Below are 15,674 nucleotides of genomic sequence, written 5' to 3' on the forward strand. Positions count from 1 at the left end.
AAGAGGGACGGGGGAAGGGGGAATGGGGAAGAGGGACGGGGGAAGGGGGAAGAGGGACGGGGGAAGGGGGAAGGGGGAAGAGGGAAGGGGGAAGGGGGACGGGGGAAGGGGGAAGAGGGACAGAGGAAGGGGGAAGAGGGAAGGGAGAATGGGGAAGAGGATATAAGGAAGAGGGAAGGGGGAAGAGGGACGGGGGAAGGGGGAAGGGGGAAGAGGGAAGGGGGAAGGGGGACGGGGGAAGGGGGAAGAGGGACGGGGGAAGGGGGAAGAGGGAAGGGAGAATGGGGAAGGGGGACGGGGGAAGGGGGAAGGGGGAAGAGGGACGGGGGAAGGGGGAAGAGGGACGGGGGAAGGGGGAAGAGGGAAGGGAGAATGGGGAAGAGGGAAGAGGGAAGAAGGAAGAGGGAAGGGGGAAGAGCGAAGTGGGAGGCGAGGTTAGGCAGGTTAGGCAGTAATAGTAGCAGCAACAGACAATGACAGACAAAATGGTTGTTTGTTTGATAACATGAGATAATTAGTACAATCCCCTTTCCTAATAAACAACCACGGACAGGTACAGTACATCTCCCTTGTCTCACATACCCTTAATATATAAAGCAATCAATCCCTAATATATACAAGACATTCCCAATATGATAGACAACAGGTACCAAAAGGCAGACCATATCTCTGGCATTTCCTTCTCAGCCACAATCCAGGTGTGGAAAGCTCTTAGACACTTACCCAGAAAGACTCACAGCTGTAATCACTGTCAAAGGTGCTTCTACAAACAATTGACTCAGGGCTGTGAATATTTATGCAAATCTTATTTGCATAAATGTCCAAAAATATTTTGTTCACTTTGTCATTATGCTGTATTGTGTGTAGATGGGTGATTTAATCCATGTTGAATTCAGGCTGTAACGTAACAAGTGGAATAAGTCGAGGGGTATTAATTATTTCAGAAGGCACTGTAAATTACAGCGCTGTAAAGCTAATACAATGAGCTTACAGCATCCCCTAGTGGCTATATGGGTTCATTGCATTCTTGGCCACCCCCACCGAAACCCACTGGCAGATATATACTGTCTATGGCAGATGGCTAGCTGCAGATGGATGAAATAACACAGAATTAGAACGTTGAACACAGCATCCTGTCTATTAATAGCTTGAATAATAAACATGTATTTTTTGGAAGCTTTCGGGATCTTTAATAAGGTAAGCGAGTTACTGGGTAACTACTGTTTTCGAAGCCTAGGAAATGTAACATTGTATAAAAATCCTAGTGGTCAATCGTTTACAATTATAGGCTTCCTATGGCCTACATAGGCCTTAGGTATATTGTTGCAAAATAGATACGAAATGCAACACTGCTATATTTTGGAAATAATCCAATATTATTCTATTATTGCAGTAATATAATATTGTCGTTTTATAATGTAAGATGAGCAGACAAAGGGAGAAGGGGAGATTGCATTGCAGTGCCATTGCACAATATATATATATTTTTTTTACCATATTGTCACAAGCAGCAGCAGAAGCAGGCGGGGGCTGTAGTAGCGGATGAAGAGATGAGATGGAGGGATGGAGAGATGCGGGACAGAGCAGAACAGCAGGTGGAGACTGAGCACACCAGCCTAGCACAGAGACTAAGACCGACCCCCCCACAGAACATAGCCGAGCTATTTGCGGTTAAAAACAGATAGAAGCTGCAGATAAATGTAAACACGAAGAGTTGAAAGACATGCATCGAGTCGTGTCATCTAGAACGGTCCTGTGTAACAGAGGGAGAAAGACGGCGTCTGTGTCGCGTCGCTCAGAGGTCGCGGTGACGTCTGTGATCTTCCATCGCTGGGTCTGTCAGCGCACAGAGTAACTCCTCCGTCACCTGGTAGCATGCAGGGTGTGGAGGGGACTAAACGCACTCATTTGGAACTAGATAGCGTCGGTTTAGGAAACAATCGTTAAAGCGGCAGGTTAGTGACGGTTTTGTTTCAGTCAGTAGGTTATAGCGTATACATATGAATGATCATTGTTTTAATATGGGGGGGGGGGGGGGGGACTATCTCGGTTTGGGGTGAGATGTGTCATCTGTGTTGATTATCTGTTGATGCGATGTGACAGGAGTTGTTTTGGTAGACGTAGGCCTGCAGACATAGCCTAATATATCAGCTTTAACATGGTAATGCACTATGTTTGATGTGTGTAGGCCTATGAATTACTTATTAATAAGTAATAAAATAGTATTATTTAAAGTACCTTTAATTATTATTATTTTTATTATACAGCTCTATTCTATTCTCTGTAATGCACATTTAATTGGGATGTGGAAAAAATTGCCTGTAACAAGGGGTCGTCAGTCTGTTAGGCGGTGTATGATTTGTGCAATGCAGCAGGCATCCTGTGCTTGTTCATAGCCATGTAAAAGAATTCATATAAATGAATAGGTTCCTCCATCATCGTAGGATAATGCCATTACTTCTTGTTTGTTGGTTAATGAAAGTCCCCTGAAGATAGAAGGGCCTCAACAGGAACATAATCAGCCAATGTGAGTCATGTATGAATGTCTACAGCAGGTAGCAGCATACATCGCATGTCAAATATGTGCTAGATATTCCCTCACCCACACAGACAGACACACAGACAGACACACAGACAGACACACAGACAGATTAAGCCCTGGACAGAGTAGGACAGAGATGGCCTGATATAATCCTGCTTGCTTAAATTTCTGTCTTCTATTCACCCCATTCCTCTACATTAATCCCCCCCCCCCCTCCTCCCTCTCTTGTTCTAATATTAGCCAGCTATGGTTGACCCGTCTGAGCCAGAGGACCAGACCAAGGGGAAACAGATGGATGCCCTGCCGGTGGCCTCTGCACCCACCAGACTACCAGACCAGGCCTCTGCACCCACCAGACTACCAGACCAGGCCTCTGCACCCAACAGACTACCAGACCAGGCCTCTGCACCCACCAGACTACCAGACCAGGCTGATGGGAAAGCAACAGAGGAGGGCGAGGGTGTGGGTGGCAATGATGCAGAGACCACACCCATACACTCTGCTGGGCTGGGGGAGAGGATGGTAGCTCCTCCCCCTGTTGCACAGGAGGCCAGTCCTTCCAGTCCAAACACCCAGCCCCAGCTTCAGGGCCCTCAGGACAGGCAGCTTCATTCTCCAAGCCCTCCAGACTTCCAGCCTCCCAGTCCACACACCCAGCTCCAGCTTCAGGGCCCTCCAGACTTCCAGCCTCCCAGTCCACACACCCAGCCCCAGCTTCAGGGCCCTCCGGACAGGCAGCTTCAATCTCCAAGCCCTCCAGACTTCCAGCCTCCCAGTCCACACACCCAGCTTCAGGGCCCTCCAGATTTCCAGCCTCCCAGTCCACACACCCAGCTCCAGCTTCAGGGCCCTCCAGACTTCCAGCCTCCCAGTCCACACACCCAGCCCCAGCTTCAGGGCCCTCTGGACAGGCAGCTTCAGCTTCCTCACCTTGCCCCTCCAGACTTCCAGCCTTCCACTCCACATACCCAGCTACAGAGCCCTCAGGTTAGTCTGGAGGCAGCAACCCCCCTGTCGAACAGCAGCCAAGCTCTGAACCCTCTACCTCAAGACCTCCAGCCTCCAAGCATCGACCCAGAGCCCAGAAAACCATGCCCCAAGCTGCACCTGGACCTATATAACTTCGACACCCCGGTGGCAGAGGGAAGCCGTTATGTCCTGACCAGCCCCCGCTCCTTGGAGGCCTGCGCCCGCTGCGGGGTCAAACCCGTGGAGATCTTGTCGCGCCCGTTGTCAGACTTCGCCCGTGAGGCCCCGGGACGGTCCATGCGCGTGGCGACGGGCATGTTTGAGGTGTATGAGAAGGACAGGCACGCCAAGCTGAGAGCATGCCGGGAGGAGAGAGAGAGGATCATACGGGAAGATAAGAGGAGAATCCTTCAGGCTGCAGTCAACGGACATGCTGCATCATCAACAGAGGAACAGCACAGAGCACCAGTCACATCCAGCTTAACACCGCTATCTAAACCAGGCCCTGTGGCCTCTAGTCCTACTAAATCTAAACCTTCCCCCAGTAGTACAGGACAGGCCTCTAGAGCTGCTTCTACAACACCAGGTCCAAGCATTAATAAAACTAGTACAAATCTTCTAGCTAAAAGTAGCTCTCTGCAGTCTTCTAAGACCAGCTCATTCAGCTCTGCGTCCTCATCATCTAAAGGTCTGGACTGTGGTTTTGGTTCTGCTAAACATACTAAATCCTCAGAACTAACCAAGGCACCCCGCCCTGTCTCAGGTCCACCTCCAGTGGTCAGAAAGATCCCAAGCAGCAGCACCACCACCACCACCACGCCGAAAGCCTCCAACACATTCCCCAGATCAGCCTCCAAACCTTCCTCTTTCCCCAGAACAACCACCTCCATGACATCCACCATCTTCAAGAGTTCCGTGCAGAGCCCAGTCACCCCGACTACAGCAGCTCTCAATGGCATCACAGGGGGTCTAGGAGGGCCGTTCCCTCACCACAACGGCCAACCTGTGTCCACTCCAAAGGGCAGAGGGAAGAGCCACTCCCTTGAGTCCCTACAAAGGAGGATGGATACAATCTCCACCTCTACCACCACCTCCACCACCACCTGCACCTCCTCTGGAGAGGAGTCCGGCGCCTCCTCCTCCTACAGCTGGGATGGACCCAGAGACCCCTGGGCCAAGTCCTCCTCCCCCCGTGCCCGCACCCTGGCCACCTTCAACTCCTTGATGGGGAGGAGCCTTAGCCTTGGGGACCTCAGCCACTCCCTCCAGACCACCCAGAAGGTGGAGCGTATCGTCAAGGAGGTGCGGCGGCGGGGGCTGAAGGCGGTTCCGGAGCGGGACAGAAAGATCGCTGCTCTGATGCTGGCTCGGTACCAGGAGGAGGACATTATGAGCCAGACGCGCTACGTGGCTCACCTGCAGTGGGACAGCGAGAAGCGCCTGGGAGACCTGCAGCGGGAGCGGGAGGACCGGGAGAAGCAGCGGGCGGTGCTGCAGTGCCAGCGGGCGTGGCAGTCGCAGGTGTCCCACCGCCAGCGTCGGCTCAGCCAGCAGGAGAGAGAGTCGTCGGCCGCTAAGCTGCGTCAGGTGGCGGAGAGCGAGGAGCGGTGGAGGGAGCTGGCAGAGCTGCAAGAGCGCAGTAGACAGCAGAGGCTCCAGCAGGCTGCCAGGGAGGAGAAACAGAAGAAGGAACAGCAGGAGCAGAACCTCAAGGCTCTAGAGGAGGACAGGGCTGCAGTGCTGGAGCAGGAGCAGCTACTCCTCAAGGAGAAACTTACCATTGCTGAGCTGAAGAAGCAGGAGAAGGAGCACCAGGCCCATGAGGAGCGCCGGGGACTGAACCGGGCCGAGAGGAGGCGCCACGCAGCCCTGATCAGGGAGATCGCCCGGAGAGAGGAGGAGGAGCGGGAGGATGCACGGAAGGCTGCTGAGGAGAAGCTGAGCCGTTCCCTGGAGAACTATGAACAGATCGTAGAGAGGAGAGACAAGGAGCTGAAGGAGAAGGCTAAGAGGGAGGAGCAGCAGATTCAGAAGGCAAGGAGGTCTGCGGAGAAGAGGGAGAAACAGCAGCAACAGCAGGTGGAGGCCCGGGCCAAGGAAGCAGAGAGACGGGCCCAGCAGGCAGCTTTGGTGGCAGAGGAGAGGGCCAAGGAGAAATCCCAGAGAGCAGTACAGAGCAGGCAGGAGAAGGAGAGACTACAACGACTCAACAGACAGCGTGTGGAAGGGGAAGAGCTAGCCAGGAGGATGGAGCTCCTCCAGTCCATCGAGAGGAAGCTGGAGAAGAGTGAGCAGATTTTCAGGGAGAAGAGAGCCGTGCTGGAGAGCGCTCGCTCTACCGCCCGCGCCTCCTTCCACGTACGGGACCGGGTCAGGGAGGAGACCAACATGAGGACCTTTGATAAGATGGATCTAGAGGCCCAGTTCCAGTTCAAAGCCAGCCTGGATGACAAGTGATGAGGCACAACTTCATGCTACTGGTGAACTACTGGTTACTGGTAACTACTGGTTACTACTAGTTAATACCCTGGACTACTGGTAACTACTGGTTACTACCCTGGACTACTGGTTCCTGGTAACTACTGACTACCCTGGACTACTGGTTACTACCCGGGATTACTGGTTCCTGGTAACTACTGACTACCCTGGACTACTGGTAACTACTGGTTACTACCCTGGACTACTGGTTCCTGGTAACTACTGGTTACTACCCCGGGACTACTGGTTCCTGGTAACTACTGACTACCCTGGACTACTGATTCCTGGTAACTACTGACTACCCTGGACTACTGGTAACTACTGAATACTACCCGGGACTACTGGTTCCTGGTAACTACTGACTACCCTGGACTACTGGTTACTACCCGGGATTACTGGTTCCTGGTAACTACTGACTACCCTGGACTACTGGTTACTACCCTGGACTACTGGTTCCTGGTAACTACTGGTTACTACCCCGGGACTATTGGTTCCTGGTAACTACTGACTACCCTGAACTACTGGTTCCTGGTAACTACTGACTACCCTGGACTACTGGTTCCTGGTAACTACTGACTACCCTCAACTACTGGTAACTAATGGTTACTACCCGGGACTACTGGTTCCTGGTATCTACTGACTACCCTTGACTACTGGTAACTACTGGTTACTACCCGGGACTACTGGTTAGTGATAACTACTGACTACCCTGGACTACTGGTAACTACTGGTTACTACCCAGGACTACTGGTTCCTGGTAACTACTGACTACCCTCAACTACTGGCAACTGCTGGTTACTACCCATGTCTACTGGTTCCTGGTAACTACTGACTTCCCTGGACTACTGGTTCCTGGTAACTACTGACTACCCTGGACCACTGGTTCCTGGTAACTACTGACTACCCTCAACTACTGGTAACTAATGGTTACTACCCGGGACTACTGGTTAGTGGTAACTACTGACTACCCTTGACTACTGGTAACTACTGGGTACTACACGGGACTACTGGTTACTACTAGTTAATACCCTGGACTACTGGTAACTACTGGTTACTACCTTGGACTACTGGTTCCTGGTAACTACTGACTACCCTGGATTACTGGTAACTACTGGTTACTACCCGGGACTACTGGTTCCTGGTAACTACTGACTACCCTGGACTACTGGTAACTACTGTCTAGCCTGGACTACTGGTAACTACTGGTTACTACCCTGGACTACTGGTTCCTGGTAACTACTGACTACCCTGGACTACTGGGTACTACCCGGGACTACTGGTTACTACTAGTTAATACCCTGGACTACTGGTAACTACTGGTTACTACCCTGGACTACTGGTTCCTGGTAACTACTGACTAGCCTGCACTACTGATAACTACTGGTTACTACCCGGGACTACTGCTTACGACTAGTTAATGCCCTGGACTACTGGTAACTGCTGGTTACTACCTGGGACTACTGGTTCCTGGTAACTACTGACTACGCTGGACTACTGGTAACTACTGGTTACTACTAGTTAATACCCTGGACTACTGGTAACTACTGGTTACTACCCTGGACTACTGGTTCCTGGTAACTACTGACTACGCTGGACTACTGGTAACTACTGGTTACTACTAGTTAATACCCTGGACTACTGGTAACTACTGGTTACTACTAGTTAATACCCTGGACTACTGGTAACTACTGGTTACTACCCTGGACTACTGGTTCCTTGTAACTACTGACTACCTTGGACTACTGGTAACTACTGGTTACTACCCGGGACTACTGGTTCCTGGTAACTACTGACTACCCTGGACTACTGGTTACTACCCGGGATTACTGGTTCCTGGTAACTACTGACTACCCTGGACTACTGGTAACTACTGGTTACTACCCTGGACTACTGGTTCCTGGTAAATACTGACTACCCTGGACTACTGGTTACTACCCGGGATTACTGGTTCCTGGTAACTACTGACTACCCTGGACTACTGGTAACTACCCGGGATTACTGGTTCCTGGTAACTACTGACTACCCTGGACTACTGGTAACTACTGGTTACTACCCTGGACTACTGGTTCCTGGTAACTACTGACTACCCTGGACTACTGGTTACTACCCGGGATTACTGGTTCCTGGTAACTACTGACTACCCTGGACTACTGGTAACTACTGGGTACTACTAGTTAATACCCTGGACTACTGGTAACTACTGGTTACTACTAGTTAATACCCTGGACTACTGGTAACTACTGGTTACTACCCTGGACTACTGGTAACTACGGATTACTACCCTGGACTACTGGTTCCTGGTAACTCCTGGTTACTACCTGGGACTACTGGTTCCTGGTAACTACTGACTACCCTGGATTACTGATTCCTGGTAGCTACTGACTACCCTGGACTACTGGTAACTCCTGGTTACTACCGAGGACTACTGGTTCCTGGTAACTACTGACTACCCTCAACTACTGGCAACTACTGGTTACTACCCCGGCCTACTGGTTCCTGGTAACTACTGACTTCCCTGGACTGCTGGTTACTACCCGGGACTACTGGTTAGTGATAACTATTGACTTCCCTGGACTACTGGTTACTACCTTGGACTACTGGTTCCTGGTAACTACTGACTACCCTGGATTACTGGTAACTACTGTCTAGCCTGGACTACTGGTAACTACTGTCTAGCCTGGACTACTGGTAACTACTGGTTACTACCCTGGACTACTGGTTCCTGGTAACTACTGACTACCCTCAACTACTGGCAACTACTGGTTACTACCCCGGCCTACTGGTTCCTGGTAACTACTGACTTCCCTGGACTGCTGGTTATTACCCGGGACTACTGGTTAGTGATAACTACTGACTTCCCTGGACTACTGGTTACTACCTTGGACTACTGGTTCCTGGTAACTACTGACTACCCTGGATTACTGGTAACTACTGTCTAGCCTGGACTACTGGTAACTACTGTCTAGCCTGGACTACTGGTTCCTGGTAACTACTGACTACCCTGGACTACTGGTATCTACTGGTTACTAGTTACTGCTGTTAACTACTGGTTACTACCCTGGATTGCTGGTTACTACTGGTTACCATGTGCTTGGCTATAGCCAGGGTTGGACAGGTTACTTTGTAAATGTAATTCGTTACAGTTGCAAGCTACCTGTGCAAAATCTACTTTTGGATTACCCAAACTCAGTAACGTAATCTGATTATTTTGGATTTCTTTTCCCTTAAGAGGCATTAGAAGAGGTCTAAAAGGATCCATCCAACACATTTGGTGTGTCATCATAGTGCACTCTGATTGGTGGTCATCATTTGGTGTGTCATCATAGTGCTCTCTGATTGGTGGTCATCATTTGGTGTATCATCATAGTGCTCTCTGATTGGTGGTCATCATTTGGTGTATCATCATAGTGCTCTCTGATTGGTGGTCATCATTTGGTGTATCATCATAGTGCTCTCTGATTGGTGGTCATCATTTGGTGTGTCATCATAGTGCTCTCTGATTGGTGGTCATCATTTGGTGTGTCATCATAGTGCTCTCTGATTGGTGGTCATCATTTGGTGTGTCATCATAGTGCTCTCTGACTGGTGGTCATCATTTGATGTATCATCATAATGGTGTCTGATTGGTGGTCATCATTTGGTGTATCATCATAGTGCTCTCTGATTGGTGGTCATCATTTGGTGTATCATCATAGTGCTCTCTGATTGGTGGTCATCATTTGGTGTATCATCATAGTGCTCTCTGATTGGTGGTCATCATTTGATGTATCATCATAATGGTGTCTGATTGGTGGTCATCATTTGGTGTGTCATCATAGTGCTCTCTGATTGGTGGTCATCATTTGGTGTGTCAACATAGTGCTCTCTGATTGGTGGTCATCATTTGGTGTGTCATCATAGTGCTCTCTGACTGCTAACAGCCTCCTAACTAGCTTCAATGCTGCACAGCTTTAAAACGTTTGTCTCTCATGAGGAATGGTGTCTCCTGTCCTATGATGACCCTTTCCTCTTTACACCTCACCCATTTATTTGGTGAAATCAGAAGCATTCCTTTGTATGGTTTAGACATATTATCTTAAAGCCAAAAGTACACTTTATAATATGCAAATCAATGAAGAAGACAAATAAGTAAAATAAAATAGTGAATGCAGGTTGACTTGGACAAAGATCTGCTCTTGTGGATTATAAACTAACAGTTTGGGACATAATATATTATGTGGATCAGAGTGTTCCACCTAGTAACACAGCCCCTTCCATGCTCCCTCTTTATCAGATCTACCCAACTGAGAGCTGTGCTGTTGGAATGAAAAGAACCATTGTTGCCCCGGGAAGCACAACTCCATGACAACTAGCCACATTGGCTGCTTTTAACAGAGCCCTTCTCTCTCTGTAGGGGGAGAGAGAATCAGATAGAAAGGGGAAAGGGAAGCGCAAGTGAGTGGTCTGAGAGCCCTAAAGCAGACCAGGGACTCTTTTGTGTGTTGCGATGCAGATGGAGAAACTGTGTGTTGTACACTCTTAGAAAAAAAGGTGCTATCTAGAATCTACAAGGGTTCTTTGGCTGTCCCCATAGGAGAACCCTTTGAAGAACCCTTTCCAGAGAGGGTTCTACATGGAATCCAAAAAAGAGTTTTTACCCGGAACCGAAAAGGGTTCTAACTGGAATCAAAAAGAGTTCTCCTATGGTGGCAGCCAAATAACCATTTTGGAAGTCTTTTTTTCTAAGTGTGTAGTGTATTCTGTACTGTGCTGTTTCTGAGCCCTTGGCTGTACTCTCCTCCTGTCTTCCCCCGTACGGCCGAGCCGACCGATCAACCGCTGACGAAGCAGCTGTGGCAGAGCAACGTGACATCACTCAGAGTGATGTCAGCACAACACAACCCAGCCAGCTGCTGATGAGGCATCAGAGAGAACCCTGATTCTACTGCAGTATAGAATCTACCTGGCCCCTGATTCTACTGTAGAATATAATCTACCTGGCCCCTGATTCTACTGTAGAATATAATCTACCTGGCCCCTGATTCTACTGTAGAATATAATCTACCTGGCCCCTGATTCTACTGTAGAATATAATCTACCTGGCCCCTGATTCTACTGTAGAATATAATCTACCTGGCCCCTGATTCTACTGTAGAATATAATCTACCTGGCCCCTGATTCTAATGTAGAATATAATCTACCTGGCCCCTGATTCTACTGTAGAATATAATCTACCTGGCCCCTGATTCTACTGTAGAATATAATCTACCTGGCCCCTGATTCTACTGTAGAATATAATCTACCTGGCCCCTGATTCTACTGTAGAATATAATCTACCTGGCCCCTGATTCTACTGTAGAATATAATCTACCTGGCCCCTGATTCTACTGTAGAATATAATCCACCTGGCCCCTGATTCTACTGTAGCATATAATCTACCTGGCCCCTGATTCTACTGTAGAATATAATCTACCTGGCCCCTGATTCTACTGTAGAATATAATCTACCTGGAACCTGATTCTACTGTAGAGGTGTTCTATAGTATAGAGACCGGTATGTTCTATAAACACTCCTGGACTGTCCTCCAGGATCCTATGCCTGTCTCTCCTCATGTCATAACAGGAAACATCAGAGCCTTGGTTGTGCAGTGGAGTATAGTATAGAATCTATACCTTTCTAGTTTTGCTGCAGAGGTTTTCTATACCCTCCTAGACACTCTCTCCTGTTCCACCCCCTCTGCTGCTATTATGGATTCTATACCCTCCTGGTTCTGCAGTGGAGGACATTCTATACCCCCTATGGTTCTGCAGTGGAGGACATTCTATACCCCCTATGGTTCTGCAGTGGAGGACATTCTATACCCTCCTGGTTATGCAGTGAAGGACATTCTATACCCTCCTGGTTCTGCAGTGGAGTACATCCTATACCCCCCATGGTGCTGCAGTGGAGGACATTCTATACCCTCCTGGTTCTGCAGTGGAGGACATTCTATACCCTCCTGGTTCTGCAGTGGAGGACATTCTATACCCTCCTGGTTCTGCAGTGGAGGACATTCTATACCCTCCTGGTTCTGCATTGGAGGACAATCTAGACCCCCCTGGTTATGCAGTGGATGACATTCTATACCCTCCTGGGTTTTCCGTTTGGAGGACAATCTAGACCCCACTGGTTATGCAGTGGAGGACAATCTATACCCTCCTGGTTCTGCAGTGGAGGACATTCTATACCCCCCCATGGTTCTGCAGTGGAGGGCATTCTATACCCTCCTGGTTCTGCAGTGGAGGACATTCTATACCCCCCTGGTTATGCAGTGGAGGACATTCTATACCCCCTATGGTTCTGCAGTGGAGGACATTCTATACCCCCCATGGTTCTGCAGTGGAGGACATTCTATACCCCCTATGGTTCTGCAGTGGAGGACATTCTATACCCCCTATGGTTATGCAGTGGAGGACATTCTATACCCTCCTGGTTCTGCAGTGGAGGACATTCTATACCCTTCTGGGTTTTCCGTTTGGAGGACATTCTATACCCTCCTGGTTCTGCAGTGGAGGACATTCTATACCCTCCTGGTTCTGCAGTGGAGGACATTCTATACCCCCCTGGTTATGCAGTGGAGGACATTCTATACCCCCTATGGTTCTGCAGTGGAGGACATTCTATACCCTCCTGGTTCTGCAGTGGAGGACAGTCTATACCCTCCTGGTTCTGCATTGGAGGACATTCTATACCCTCCTGGTTCTGCATTGGAGGACATTCTATACCCTCCTGGTTCCGCATTGGAGGACATTCTATACCCTCCTGGTTATGCACTGGAGGACATTCTATACCATAGAGATTAGATATCGCTATGTTTTATACCCTCCTAGACCCTTCCTCCAGTCTCTGCTCCAGTCTCTGCTCCAGTCTCTGCTCCAGTCTCTGCTCCAGTCTCTGCTCCAGTCTCTGCTTCAGTCTCTCCTCCAGTCTCTCCTCCTAGACCCTTCCTCCAGTCTCTGCTCCAGTCTCTGCTCCAGTCTCTCCTCCTGGACCTTCCTCATGTCACGTGACTTAACAGGAAAGTGCTGTGTTCTAGCCAGAGACCATCGGACCCCAAATCCCCACCTTCTATCCCCGGCATCCATCCAGTTTGCCTCTCTGTGCGAAGTTTAACAGGTATGTACAAACTTTTTGCGATGTTATCCAATTATATGTAGTAGTTGGTTTTACATATCATATGTATCGTGTTCAGTATTTGTGTTATTCCTCCTTACTACATCCGTGACCAAACACACGCAACCACACACACACACAAAACACGCTACACACACACACACACATGCACAACCTGCCATCGCAGCCAACAAGCTTTAGAGGCCAGTGTCTCTCTGATTAAAACAGAAAGAGAAATACACACGCCGGTGACTTGGCCTCCGATGTAAGAGTTACCATGGTAACAGCACCAGGGGATGGGGCGGAGCTGAGGGGTGGCAGAAGTTAGAGCTGAGACAGAGAGGGCAGGGGTACGTGGGAACGTGAGGGACTGTCAGTGTTGGTGCTGGTTGGAGAAGGGGAGGGGTGCTGGTTGGAGAAGGGGAGGGGCTGTCAGTGTTGGTGCTGGTTGGAGAAGGGGAGGGACTGTCAGTGTTGGTGCTGGTTGGAGAAGGGAGGGGTGCTGGCAGGCTGGAGAGAGGAGGGAGAGGAGGGGAATGGTGCTGGCAGGAGAAGAGGCGGTTGAAGGGGAGGGGGGGAGAAGGAGAGGGGGAGCTGGCAGGCTGGAAAGAAGGGGGAGGGAGAAGAGGGGAGGGCTGCTGACAGGCTGCAGGCTGGAGAGACGCGGGGGGGGGGGGGGGCAAACGCCTCCAGCTTTTCATTCCTGCACACAGCAGAAAGTGTGTCTCTCAACTGACTTACAGTTGCAGATTTCTCTCATCTAGAAAGTAGATTCCTAAAGGACATTTATTGGAGACATAATAACATTGACGACTGTGTGGAGCAGGGAGGGACATCACTGCAGAGCTTTCTGCTCATTCCCCAACAGGGTTCAGTGTGGGAGAGAAATCCCTTAAAGGAAAACTGGGATTTGTTCATTAGTTCATTTGTTCATACCTGCCAGATTGCTATATTTTGAAAGTTACATATCTTGAAAACTGAAACTGAAAATTGCTGACAAGCAAAACATGTTGGGACTGTGTCAACAATAGACTAATGAAACAAACACAAAAAGACCTAGTCAGTTAGCCCCTCTTTCTTTCTTTCTCTCTCTCTCTCCTACGCTCTGTATCTCTCCATCCCTCTCTTTCTCTGCACAGATACTCTCAATCTCTCTCTCCCTCCCTCTCTCCCTTTCTCTCTCTGCACATATCCCTCTCTCTCTGTCTCTGCACAGATTCCTCCCTCCCTCTCTCTCTCTGCACAGATCCCTCTCTCTCTCCATCTGCACAGATCCCTCACTCCCTTCCTCTCTCTCTCCATCTGCACAGATCCCTCTCTCTCTCCATCTGCACAGATCCCTCTCTCTCCCTTCCTCTCTCTCTCCATCTGCACAGATCCCTCTCTCCCTTCCTCTCTCTCTCCATCTGCACAGATCCCTCTCTCTCCCTTCCTCTCTCTATCCATCTGCACAGATCCCTCTCTCTCTCCATCTGCACAGATCCCTCACTCCCTTCCTCTCTCTCTCCATCTGCACAGATCCCTCTCTCTCTCCATCTGCACAGATCCCTCTCTCTCCATCTGCACAGATTCCTCTCTCTCCCTTCCTCCCACCTCCATCTGCACAGATCCCTCTCTCCCTTCCTCTCTCTCTCCATCTGCACAGATCTCTCTCTCCCTTCCTCTCTCTATCCATCTGCACAGATCCCTCTCTCCCTTCCTCTCTCTCTCCATCTGCACAGATCCCTCTCTCTCCCTTCCTCTCTCTCTCCATCTGCACAGATCCCTCTCTCTCTCCATCTGCACAGATCCCTCTCTCTCTCCATCTGCACAGATCCCCCCCCCTCCATCTGCACAGATTCCTCTCTCTCCATCTGCACAGATACCTCCCCCTCCATCTGCACAGATTCCTCTCTCTCCATCTGCACAGATCCCTCTCTCTCCATCTGCACAGATCCCTCTCTCCCTTCCTCTCTCTCTCCATCTGCACAGATCCCTCTCTCTCCCTTTCTCTCTTTCTCCATCTGCACAGATCCCTCTCTCTCTCCATCTGCACAGATCCCCCCCCCTCCATCTGCACAGATCCCTCTCTCTCCATCTGCACAGATTCCTCTTTCTCTCCATCTGCACAGATCCCTCTCTTTCCCTTCCTCCCTCTCTCTCCATCTGCACAGATCCCTCTCTCTCAGACTGGCACCTGTCCTGTATTATTTTTGCTTTTAACAGACTAGAAAATCTGCCAACATCCATCTAGATTCTAAATGATGAGATGAAATATAAAGGCTGAAATATATTAGAGCTGTTCCCTGTCGCATTAGTCCGGTCTGGCAGAGAGGAGTATGTTGGGCGTACTATACTGACTGCAGACCTCTGCCTGCGTCCCCTCTGCCTGCACCCTATTCCCTATTTAGTGCACTACTTTTGACCATGGGCTTTGGTTAAAAGTAGTGTACTAAATAGGGAATAGAGTGCCATTTGGGATGTAAATTGTGTGTGTCCTTCAGCTGGCCAGAGGGGAGGTGAACTGGAGTCAGCTGGCAGAATTACAAACATGGGCTTTTTATCTGCCTGTAAG

The 15,674-nt window shown here is 49.7% G+C and overlaps 1 protein-coding gene across 2 annotated transcripts; it reads left to right on the forward strand.

Annotated features, from left to right (window-relative positions):
• The first annotated feature begins 1,075 nt into the window (after positions 1–1,075).
• ccdc177 (coiled-coil domain containing 177) lies at positions 1,076–9,167 on the forward strand. 2 transcript variants are annotated; one of them, XM_036955381.2, is made up of 2 exons: positions 1,076–1,197; positions 2,783–9,167. In XM_036955381.2, exons 1-2 carry the CDS (start codon positions 1,162–1,164, stop codon positions 5,966–5,968), a joined length of 3,222 nt encoding a protein of 1,073 aa, XP_036811276.2. In that variant the 5' UTR covers positions 1,076–1,161; the 3' UTR covers positions 5,969–9,167. The 2 variants fall into 2 exon arrangements, with proteins under 2 accessions (XP_036811276.2, XP_036811277.2); XM_036955382.2 differs by lacking the exon at positions 1,076–1,197 and adding an exon at positions 1,526–1,955.
• The last annotated feature ends 6,507 nt before the right edge of the window (positions 9,168–15,674 follow it).

The sequence above is a fragment of the Oncorhynchus mykiss genome, chromosome 19, assembly GCF_057628025.1.
Source record: "Oncorhynchus mykiss isolate SJ-2025 chromosome 19, ASM5762802v1, whole genome shotgun sequence".
NCBI classification, from domain to species: Eukaryota; Metazoa; Chordata; class Actinopteri; order Salmoniformes; family Salmonidae; genus Oncorhynchus; species Oncorhynchus mykiss.

Coding starts and splice junctions, on each gene's coding strand:
- ccdc177 (XM_036955381.2), top strand. CDS start 1,162: ATGTATTTTTTGGAAGCTTTCGGGATCTTTAATAAG. Junction 1,198..2,782: donor CTTTCGGGATCTTTAATAAG/GTAAGCGAGTTA, acceptor TTCTAATATTAG/CCAGCTATGGTTGACCCGTC.